Source organism: Vollenhovia emeryi, unplaced genomic scaffold, assembly GCF_000949405.1.
Source record: "Vollenhovia emeryi isolate VEMERY1.0 unplaced genomic scaffold, V.emery_V1.0 DF939175.1, whole genome shotgun sequence".
Classification (NCBI taxonomy): Eukaryota; Metazoa; Arthropoda; class Insecta; order Hymenoptera; family Formicidae; genus Vollenhovia; species Vollenhovia emeryi.
In genome coordinates, this window is record NW_011967191.1 from 1221073 (window position 1) to 1233962 (window position 12890).

At 33.4% G+C, this 12890-nt stretch overlaps 1 protein-coding gene across 1 annotated transcript in view; it reads left to right on the plus strand.

Moving 5' to 3' along the window:
- LOC105563494 overlaps positions 1-12890 on the plus strand; it is a 31732-nt gene that overhangs the window by 15151 nt on the left and 3691 nt on the right. Inside the window, exons 2-5 of the mRNA XM_012015121.1 lie at positions 5015-5122; positions 5786-5950; positions 7107-7204; positions 12344-12506. Coding sequence (XP_011870511.1) covers positions 5015-5122; positions 5786-5950; positions 7107-7204; positions 12344-12506 — 534 coding nt within the window. The remainder of the gene's footprint in view (positions 1-5014; positions 5123-5785; positions 5951-7106; positions 7205-12343; positions 12507-12890) is intronic.

Consider the following 12890-nt stretch of genomic DNA (forward strand, 5'->3'; position numbering starts at 1 on the left):
TTTTATGTATAACTTTTTCCTCGTTCCGATTTATGCTTTATTCCAATGATTGTTCAAATGGCCCTCGTACAAGAAGATTCCGATACATACTTACGATACATCATTTGTTGTTGATTGTAATTGACTGATTTCAAGATGAGCTAAAATCAAATAATTTTATAAAAATGAAATAACTTTTTTCGATATGTCTTTTAATATGTCTCAGACGATACCAATTATCAATGAAATTAACAACTTATTAAAGTGTAAATTGAAATTTATTGACACCCGTCGAAGTTATTACGCACGTACAAATGACATAGAACATGTTTACAGTTGGCGTGACTAACGTCAGCGACACCATTAGCGAATTCAGTGTGGAAGTACAAACGTTCTTGACCTTTTAATGTATGAACGAAGCCGCGTGGGTGTCCGTACCACTGTGCTACCTATTTTCATCTCATTTGTAGTTAGAGCATCGGTTTGTCTTATTTCCGTGCACAGGACAGCGGCAAATGGAAAGAAAAATTTAATTAACGATGCGCGACGTCGTCGCGTCATTTTTAACGGGTAGCATTGTACTACATGTTATAGAAATGTATATTACAACATGTCAGACCTTTTAGCGAGAGTACTATACAATAATTAATTTTAGGGCACTTTAGACTTTAGACATTAATTTGATATGTAGGAACACTTAAACATTATAGATTCGAGTTTACTGTACTCTGATGATTATTATCCGTATTCAATAATTATGTTAAGTGCAAATGAAAAATAGTAATACACATGCTAATTACAGATGCTACAAATAATAATCATTAGGTTTGTCATGATTTTGAAACATGGAATAATTGAGAGATTGCAGTAATAATCGAACATATGTTTATGTTAAATATATCATTTTCTATTATATAATATGTCTTTATAATAGTAACTATTTGTAATGCAATATTATCGACATATCTTTTTGTGAGTATATTAACTGTTTTCTGAGAAAGCCATTTCTTTAGTTCGTAGTACCGCGAAAAAAGGCAATATCCAAGCGTGGTAAATGCAGATGAATGATGTGCGTCTTTTAGACATTTAAACTGCAACATGGAATCGTAAACGTACCAACAAAAGTGATAAATTAGACTGTACTTTTAATATTTTTCAATTCATCCCAAAACTACCTCGTAGAATTTTGTATTTTCATCTTATTTATCGATTGTTAATTCCCCATCATGCTATATACAATAGTTTCAATATTAATTCCAATATTAAGACAAATCGAAAATATACATATATTCCTGTCACGCAAGAGATTAGAGAATTCGTTGCAAATCTATTTCTTCCATACTCTTTCAATAGTTATGTGAATCTTAGAAATTTATTATTTAAATATTACCCCTTCCCCACACACAAGACATACATCATTATAGCGTTTTAATTTATTTTTCCAAACTTATGGGAGGGATATGTTTAGAGATGCGTTCTATTTAATCCATTTTTAGATTTTCTCGCATATAAATAGAAGCGCTAAATATAATATTTGACAGTATATTTTCTTATGCATCGTTAAAGCATATAGATGCAAGATTTTTATGATAAAATATTTGCGTTGAAAGTATTTATAGGTATAAATTTTCTTAAAGACCAATAGATGAATTTGTATCTGACTTTGTATTTGACTTTGAATAATAATAATAATAATAATTGAAATGGGGATATTTTTATTTAAGTGGACAAAAATGTAATTTATGAAATATCTAAAATTATTCACGGCATTTGTGTGATCCACAATATGAATAATATGTTTCGACGATATTCATATTTATAACTTAACAATTTTACGATGTCGTACTTAAACAAGTGAAAATTTTAATACAAATACATTTCGGATAACATTTATTCTAAAATAAACGTAATGATTTCCACGTACAAATATTTATTTCAGCAATTAGTAATTCTCAGAATTTTTAAGCATTAATTACATGATAAATATCTATACGTATGTATACATACAATTTTTATGCAATGATGTTAATATTTTATACGTTAGATATTTATTATGTAACTAATATTTTATAACTCATAGAATTATTAATGTCAATTATTTACCTATAAAATGGATCCTTTTTTCTTAAAAGTAAAAGATCTATAAAATAGATTTCATATAACTTGGTCTTATTTGTCACAATAGGAAAAATGGATTATGTATACATACGTGTATTTAATCATCGCAATATCTTTTTATCGTCAGATTATTTTATACACAAATTGCAATTTTACTAAAGAAAGCTGACAGATTACATGGTAATTCGCTCGTGTGAATGTTAAAAATGATAACAGTAATGCATTTTTCTTTGCGAGGCTAATGAAACAAAACATGTTGGCCGAATTTTACCCGGCAAAATATGACTGTGGAGATGGTGTTGTTGCATCTGCCGTGTTGCGTATTTACAGAGGTGCGCGCTTATTGTGGACATAAATTACGTCATGTTGCGAGAATGGTCTAGGGGCGAATATTTGGGATCTAGCGAACTCAGGCCGCGCGCGTTCCTATTTATAAATAGATTTTTATTCAAATTAATAATAATTAAACTAAAATCAGAGATCTTGCAAGAGCGTTAAAATAAAGGTAATTTTTTTTCAGCACAGCTACATACATATATATGTATAAGAATGTTTTATATGTCGCGAAACGTTTAAAAGAGATGAAAATTTCGGAAACCTACTGTACGACATTTGTGTGTACATACCTCTAGAATGAAATGCCGTGCCGTCACAACAGTGGCAATTCGCATTAATATCATTTCCGCTTGAAAACGTGCATCGAGCCTTTCAAGGTGCATTAAGTGATTTTAAGTACGTCACTAGATATGCGCCGCCGAATAATTATTGAGACCGTCGCTTCCACGAACGTCTACGCCATCCTAACTACTTCGGCCACCGGAAAATTACCACCGAAAATACGTCCTTGGTGCGATGAGACGCAATTTCGAGGCGTACTTCCGAAACATGTCCCCAGGCGTGAACAATACATCTTGAATTTAAATAAAAAGTCATTTTAGGCTTCGCCAACATCGTATAACTCTAAGCTAAGCTTCATTCACCTTTCCGAGGCTCCTTAAAAAAAAAAGACAAAGAATAAATTAAACTAAGATTAAAGTTAAGCGACGTTGAAATCAAGCCGTAGACTCACCGGTACATAATGCACAGCAGCGGAGTTTGTAAAACGTGCGTTAATCCATGCATAAAATACAAATATTACAAATTACAGAAATTTGAAGGAACTAATTTTTAAAAAATAATTATTACTTGCGTGAATCTTTTCCTTCAGTTTTCAAGCAGAAAATAATATAAATTGAAAATCTTTTATGCATAAATATAAACTTTTATAATAGGTATTTGATAAATACAAGTTTTCAACTTTTATACAAGTAATAAATCCGAAATAATAAATCTCAAAGACATTAAGAATAAATAATAAATATACGCTGTGGCTTCTTCACGGCACTCTCGTGACCTAATACGCACTCGCGAAGGCGCAGTTAATTATGATCGATTGCGATCGCGCACTAATGGGCGGAGTACGTTTATGACAACAGCATGACGCTTCACATGGCAGCCGGTGCTTGCGACGTTACTCGATGCGCATTTTGTTACAGCACGATAGAACAACGTGAGAAAAGTATTAACTACGATAAGTACGAAGCTACGATTCGTTCGATACACGTGATGTCTCACGGATGGGGACAACAGAGGGGTTTTGCAAAAAAATTCGAAAAAAAAGAAATCGAAAATCGCGCGCCGGCCACTGTATACATAACTATATGACGATACTACAGCTACCGAGTTAAGAGCTACGTTTTCATGTACTTTTTGTATTTTGAATAATAAATATACCTTGATATTTTAGGTTTATTATGAAATGCGTGTGCTAGAATTACAGAACAACTGATGAAGACTAAATGTTGTGTGTATGTGTGTGAGATACATGATTTTTAAATATCAAAATATTAAATTAAGCATTAACCATCATCATATTTATTGAACATGTCACGCCATTCGGTTTCTCAAAGTCGTGTCCGTTCCGTATAATTTATTGTGTCAGTTTCTAAAATAAAATTAATATAAGTTAAAGAAAATAAAAAATTAAATGTTAAAATAAGGTAAGTAGCTGTTTTATTACAAAGAAAAGTGAAACGACTTTGCTAATACGAATGGCTCATGTTTGGGATCTTCCGGTACTGGTCGCAAACGCGTTTAGAGGAATAGCGCCCGCAGGCCGCTACCTGCCGACTAGAGTCTCCAAGTCTCTAAGTATTAAAGTCTTGAGTCTTGAGTCTCGTCTCTCGCCTCGAGCGAGCAACACTGGTCTTTAGGCACATGTAGGTATACAGTAGAATAAGCTGTGTACGTTGCGAAAGACACACATCGACCACCTGTGCCAATCGATTTCTCATTACCGCAAAATTCATCAACTCGCACGTAAAGTTGAACAAAATTCAAACCGCGATGCTATAATTAACGCATACCACAAACGCTACAACGTTTATCTCTGCATTTATCAATTTAATTGCCAACGGAATAATATCTAATTGACAATTTTTTTACCATTAAAAGTTGAAATAGCGAACATGTTAGATTTGTTTGAAAACTGTATAACTTTTAATTTAAATTATTACAATCAATCTACATCTACGTATGTCTTTTATTATTATTGTATATTATTATACGTCAATTGATAGTGCTTTTCATATTTTCCTTTTATTTTGCACGTAGAACGATTGTATGTTAATTCGAACAAACCAGTTTCTCTATAATTTACAATAATCAGATAGCAGTCGAGACAAATTGACGTACTAAATTGTGCATTCTGGAATATAAGCCCGAGTAGAGGTCACACTAATTTATTAATTGTTAATCAAATTGCGTTCGAATAAAGTCGCATATGAAATCGCGTAGCATTTCTACCGTCGTATCCGCCAGTAAGGAAAGGAAATAAACTGTTCATTATATGTGATTTTTCCCGTTTATATTGTTACAGCTGGCACTGCCACGGAGCAGGGTTACTTCGGACCATGGAGACAATGTAAACTCCTTCTTTATGGACGTGAGTGGTGCAGCGTAAACGTCTCCAGGTTTCAACCAGTGTGTGAGTTTTGTTTTACGTAACTATAAAGAGTACTGATACTTTTAATGCCACGGCTTCACTGGAGCAGTATTTTAAATCTTCACAACCTAATTTTCATTTTGATATAATAATAGAATGACATTCTTATATCTAATATTATGAGATGTTGAATAATGTCAATTGGTAAGTGTCCTCTGTGGACAATTAACGAAAAAGATACGTTGTGACTATAATATTTAGTATAGTTCGATAAATAAAAATAAAAATTTATAGTATCTAAATAAACTCGTGGAACATTACAGTTTTTACAAATTGAAAAATTAATGATATGTTGGCGAATTAAAACTTATATAGGCTTAATATTATAGATCTTTAATATTATAGTCTATTTGCGTTTTTTACCTTCGTGGCGAATGGTTACGGCAATAGCTTTTTAAATACCCATAAAAAATTTATATATATTTACGTGACTCGTTTAATAATAAACTTGCGATTAATCATTTTCCCGTTTTTATTCTTCTATTATCTTCTCATTACATTATTGCAAAAAATGTAGCACATAAAGCAGACAAAGTTACGGGATTATGCAGCGCTAAAAATTCCCACGGCGAGTAAGCTCAATGCAAGTAGGGGATTACATTGGGATGCAATAGAATTACGATGGAATTCTTCCTTTATTTCTAGTGGCTGTGTGGGTAGCGGGATTAGCTGCCGCTGCCGCCTCTGCCTTTTTGGCGATTCTGGTCGCTTTGGCTGTGCTTCAATTAGCGATGGCCTCCTCCGCGAAACGGGTTGTTATTTCGTACACTACTGCCCTAATAGGCAAAGTCGCCCTCGCTACATTGGCAAGTGAGTACAAATCAGTATTCTAACGCAATAATTTAAATGAAGAGAGAAAGGGGGGGGAGAGAGAGAAATTTCAAAACAGTTTTAATTCCACGTTTAATTAATAAAACAATATTTAATAAAATCAAATTATATTTATTTAATAGAGAAATAAAATGAAATCAATTGTACTTGAAATAAAATTGTCAAGTAGTATACACATATTGTATATAAAAGACAGTATTCTATTAACTTTTTGAAAATACCTTATATTAAAAAAATGATTTATTTATGAAACATTTGTAGCAAAAAGCTGCTTCGTGAATGTCTTTAAGAAGAAAAAATTATCTTTAACCTAACCGCGTCAAGATTTCGCTATATGTGGAAAGAAATATAACATGTTATTTATGTAACAATACATCTACTGTTTTTAGTTTAGTAATTTAAATTAAATTGTGATTTAAAGTGGGGAAAATTATATTAATAATACGTATAATTTAATTTCAAATTCAAACATATTTCAATCTCAAAGCACAGTATATGTACATTTGTATCTTGTAATTGATATTACTATCATATTAATTACTGTTACACAACTTTGTATATAAATAATTTTTACTATTCTGTGTATGCCTACGTTTGAGATTATGCATTTAAATCTTGTTACATGTTTATAGTAGTTGCATAATTGTGTTGTTGTGAGCCATCTTGACATATGACAGTACACAAAGAGTTTAGAACGTTTTTTGCATTTTAGAACGTAATTTTGCAGTATGGTTGTATATTAGAATTACCACTTGCTCGCGCTTATCTACTTACTGGCCTATTTATGAGCCCTTATACGAGGCATCGAATATCTGAGATTGTATTACAGTAGTAAAGCAATATGACGTTACGCTAGAACCATGTAATCTTTTTTATTGCGTTGGCTTCGCAATGATTTCGCATGTAACTTAAGGAAATATTAGATATATTATGCCAACGTTCGAGTTTTTTTATTCCTGTAGCTTTATATCTGTTTCTAATAATGTTACATTAAAATATAAAATTGTTTATAATTCAATATATACTAAAAATATACTATATCGAAACGCCTACAAGGCGTTTATATGTACATATATGTATATGAGCTTAAAGATTGAAAATTTTCTAAATTGATTTGTTTGATATCTCTTTTTAGCGGCATTGTCGATTGTAGCGGCCAGCCTCTTCGCTCTACAAACGGATGATCGAGCCAATAGCTTTGTCATCACAAGAGGAGAAGCTTTTTATCTGCAGGTAGAGTGTAATAGCACGAAATCCTTATTTCGCTTTTTTAATTTCATTTATTCTTTTTTGTTGTTTGTATTAACATTACATGTTATATTAACGTAACGAGACAAGGTTGCTGCTAATTTATGAAATTTACAATTTGTCTCGTAAATATGAATGGTTTAATGATTTTACTCCTCCACTGTCTTCAACATACATCTGCTAATGTTCTCAATATGTAATGTTTGTATGCGCGTGCGTGCGTGTTCCTTCTTAATTGATTTCTCCTTCCTTCGAATTGACACGACGTTGTTAACAGACAAGATACATATATGTTCATCTTCGAGTTTTTAATTTCTCCTACTCGATACCGTTAAAACGTGTTGGCTCGACGTCATTTGCTTACTGGTTTTCCGAACTTGTTACATGCATAGGCACTTATATTTTGCATTCGTTTAGTTTGAATCACATTCACATTTCACGTACGTTTGATACTATGATGCTCAAACTGTGGTTTGTAAAAAATTAATTTGCCTTTTATCGTGCAAAAAAATTGTAATATAAAAAGGTTTTTTTACGTGAACATTCGTATGAAATAAATTTACCTTTTTAATAACAAATCGATCAGAAACAATTTATTATAATTTTTTCGTGCGTTTAGCTTTTTCTTCCTTTTACTGCATCTTATTATACATATATTATAAGATGTAAAAGCATCTATATTATTTTAAGAGATGTTGCATCATAAGATCTTGTGTGTTTTAAAAGAGTATTATTTAATTACAACAAATTGTCGATTTATTAAATAATCTGGTATCAATAGGAAACGTATAGCTTATATCCTGTAGTTTGAAATCTGTTGTTATTGTAGAAATGGATGCGTAAAGGAACATGTCACGTGCACGTTCAAATGACAATGAGAATGATTTATGTGACAATTTCTTGATAACAAAATACATTTTCTATATAAAACTTAATCTGGCTTTATTAAACCGATTTTAATACGGACGTACGGACTAATGAAGAAATAAATTGCGTTCGTTGTTGGCAATGAATAGTAATTTAAATTATATGTATATCGATCACTGGGTACTATGCCGCGACGATGACGGTGGTTGCATGCGAAAGAACGTCACGTTTTATAAAACTAAAACGATAATGTCGCCAACGTACTTTGAAAGTTTCTTCTTGTCGCAAGACGGCAGCTCAGATTTTTTCCGATACATATGAAACTCTCGCAATCTTTCAAGTTCAATTAAGCTTCAGTCCGTTAAGGAAATATGTTGTATTGATTTATAGTTTATTCTCAAATAATGTGGAAATCATGTAAACGTTTTGCTAACTGTAAATCTTTTTCAGTGCATAAAGTGATTATATGGAATAAGATTAGAGCAAAAATATAATTGTAACGGAGTGAATGAATCAACGAGAAATTAAGTTATTATGAAATTACCACGGAACTTAAATATGTATGTTAAGGAAAATTAAAATAAAGCATAAATTTATGAACATAAGGTCAATAAGAGGCCATGACAAAAGATGGAAATATTATCTTATATAAAATTTGAATTGATTGAGAGTGAATTGAGTCAATTGGATATTGGTCCAAAGTATCTAGTGAACATTTTTTTATGTAAAATTCAGGTTTTCGTACCATGAGTTTTATTTTACTACGTGAACAAGTCAAGTAGTAAAATAAAACTTATGATACGGAGTAAATGTTAAGTGCCGTGTCCAGGATACAAATGATATATATGAGTGTGTGTATTAAATAGCATAATAGTAATAATAAAATGCCAAATATAAGATATAAGTTCTAGATCAGTTAACTCGCAGTAAATACGCCCTCTGTTTTAGTAAGTTTAATTTGATTAAAACGTATGTAAAATAACACAATGATGCTAAACCAATTTTTATTTAAGCATGCAATAGAAAATTTGTTTTTAAAGAAATGTGTGAAAATTATGAAGGAAATCTGTGCGTGGTATCTTGAGAGTATCTTGAATATAGGGATTACGTACAATATATGTGTCTGAAAAATACCCTCCAGATATCACCCGTTTTATCAAGTGGGATATATGTCAGGATTATTATGATTTCTCAGCCAGATAATCTTGCCAAGTCTCCGCAGATTTCCCTTGCTGCTTTACGTGGGAATTCAATTTGATTACAATGTCACGAATATACCAAGGTAGATGATTTTGAACTTGGACACTCGGGGATACGTTTATATAAAAAGATTAGAAACAAGAAACGTACATCTGACCGGAGAATTAAACGCTTAGAATCCACCTGATCGTGAACTGGGCTCAGGTGTTTCTTTAAGCCCCCTGTCTCCCCACCGATTGCGACTTAGTATGTGTCAGAGCAGCCACGACTCGTAGATACTTTTAAAACAATGAGTCGACATTGGCGGGCCCGCAGTGAGTGTTTCGGTCTCGATCGTTAATGAACTCGCCGTGTTGTCCTCGTTCTCAGTTTTGCATCAAGTGAATTTCTTTTGTTCTCCAGTTGGTCATGTTCAGCCTTTTAGCGTGGCATATAAATTCGAGTGTAAGCAGTATTTTTTGCCACTCGAAGCTTTAACGACTTACGAAACTGATCAAATCGTGAAAAGATATCCAATAACAAGAGAGAAAGAACGAGCGAGTGAGAGAGCATAGTTGTTTACTTATACGTTTTGGTAATGTTGCAAAACTGTTTCTGATTGCCCTCTTCGAAGCAGTGGGTAATTGTTGCGTAGATAAGAAACATAGATAATACATTTGATCAGTTTTATGAGTTACTGTATTAGTCAAATTTGTTTTACTAGTAATGAAAAAAAAATGTGAAAAAGATGAAGCATCATCTCTAATCGATTGGCCACTGTATGTACAATATTTTTGATAATCGCGATAGTTGTTTCTTCAACATAAAGATTGTTTTATCATTGTGTTAGATGTACGGTATGCTGATATTTTATTGTTGAAAATACACAATGATGGACAAAAGGAAACGGAGTCTCTTGAAAGGGGCCAAGGACGAAATTGAATTGGACAGAATGAATAAGCAAAAACAAGGCAAGGTAACGTCGTTAGGTACTCAAGGAAATTCCATCGAGTTAGTTTCCGAGTTAATGTTTTTGCTTTCCCAGTATCATATTAAAATGTTATACGATAATAATTTTGCACAATGTGTATAAACGAATGTATAAAGGAAAATAATAAAGTCTGTTATATCTTTTATTATTTTTAAATCAATTCTATATTAGGGATTTTACAATTGAGAAATAATAATCGTAAGTTAAATCTTTGAAAACCAATAAATCAAGTCACGCTGAAATAATTTGCGAATAGCAATGCCGCATAAAGAGATGACTGAAGTGAACAATTTAAACGCTGCTCGTGACAGGCTGCTGTATATTGTATATATAGCAAACTTTTATCGCGATGCAACGAAATCATCTTGTTTATACAAGTAATGTTTCACATGCCGCTAGTTAAATGTTAATCGCGTAGCCCAACGTACTCATTCGCGTGAAATGGAGCTTCCGTTGTCTATACAATATAATCTCTCTTATAAGATTGTGCTTAACCAAGTTTCCCACGTTTTCGAAATTTTCGTAATTTTTCCGCAACTTGTTTTCTCTCGGTGTGCTTGGTTCTACTCGTAGATTGGCGCCAAACGCGAAAGAAACTAAAGGCGTGGAACGCGACAGGAAAAATAACTACCTATCGCCTTGATAATCGAAAAGAAACGGTGGAAAACATGGTCGCGTCGGTGCTAGCCTTCTCTTTTATCAGGTCTCTCGCGTATAGGGGAGAGAAGCTCGTCGCGAGGCTTGTCCCCAAGGAGGACAAAAAGAAAGGAGGCAAACACCGGACGACTACTAGATTAATTATAGCGACGGAACGATAATGGCGCGCGCGGCTTCTTTGTTAGCCCTAATTAAATTGTCTCCCCTTCCTCGCGCACTCCTTCCACCATCCATCCAGTCGATCACCACCTACGGATGATGCTTCTTCTCGTATCGATAGTATATGCGCGATGAGAATCTCCTAGTTACTCGCTCGCCGTGTAAGAAGGAACGACGTTCGAGAGAAGGCGAAAGACATTTGTTCGTGCTCGCGACAATAGGGATGGGATTTCTCTCTGAGATAACAGGGACTACGGTATACATAGCCAAGTCTCTATGTGAATCGGTATTTCGATGGAAGTAACACGCAGATACGCCAAATTTAAACAACGGATTAGAATAAGCGGACGGTGTGTTGGGTAATTGACCTGCAAGCCAATTAGTGCAAAAGAAAATAAATGCGCGATTCTTGGAAAAATAATTGTTGTTCGCGTAATGTTGGGTCGCGGTAAGTAAATAAGTAAGTTGACATCCCGAGCACATTTGCGCGACTTCACTATTAGGTATATTTTATTTTCGGAGATAGGTGCATTATTTTATTTCTTGGTTATAAATCTTGGTTGCAAAAGACAAGAAAGTAGAATGTAGATGTAATAAATTTCTTTCTTGTCGTTGTTGCGTATGAAGCTTACCATACATTATATAAGTGAAAAATGCAAAATTTACGTTTTCTCATTTTGCAACAACGTGCCAAGATGCGCAAAAGCGCTTCATAATACAATACATTTAGAATGATAAATAAAAAGAACGTGGTTATTTCTCTCATTAAAACGCATATATAATGTTAAATATACAATTGTAAACAGAACGATGTGCGATTGTTAGTATGTTTAAAAATTCATTTAGTAAATTTAGTTAATACAAATGACGATTACGAGTCTTAGAAAAAATGTGTCCAAGTTTGCTTATTTTTAATAATTAACTGCTAACTAAAAATAGTTTATTAGTATAAGAGTATCTACATAAGATATTTCTCTGAATTATGACTTGCAAATAATTGTTACTTCTTTTCGTGTCCTACTACTTGAAATATGTGAAAGGTATGAAATGTACAAGAGGGACTGTGAAATACAGTCTAGAGAGAAAAGTCCTTTATTATGAGCTAGCAGGTTTTCAACGTCCAAATTCAATGACAAATCTTTTTTCGCGACGATTACACGATCTAACAATCCATTTTCCCCTAAACAGATTTCACTTCAAGGGCAATAAATTCATCGATCGAATTTTGATGAAGGCACTTTTGCATACAACGTTTTTACTTATTATTCCAGTTAGCTGCCATTGCCTTGAACTTTGGCGTACTGGTCTCTGCCGTTTACGAGGGCATTTACGCCCGAAGAGGCGGCGACCCGACCAAGATTAGGGTCGTCACGGATCCCCGTGCAGCTACTATAAATAATCCAGGATATCGGGAATATCACCAACCCACAAACGGTAAGCTCGAACTGGACCGTAGTCCAATTTCCCAAAATCTACGACGGATCAAATTTCCCCATTGGATTTAGATTCGATATTAACTTTTCGCTATCATGTCGCATGAACGTCACCTCATTTAATACTGGATAAGGATAAAACACTGATTTAGTATGCCATGTCGAGTATAGAAAGGCACGCTCATGGAATAAGGATTCTTTGAGTATTTAATCCAAATAATGTGTAGTTTAAGCTTTTAAGGTAACCTTTGCAAATTGCTTTAGAAAATGTCCAAACGCACAAAGCTAATATCTTTCCTGCGTTATGTATTACTCTCTTACGAACGGGATACCTTTCTTCGTTAAGACCCGCATCTCTTTTCTTTGCTGGCATACATGATTTATA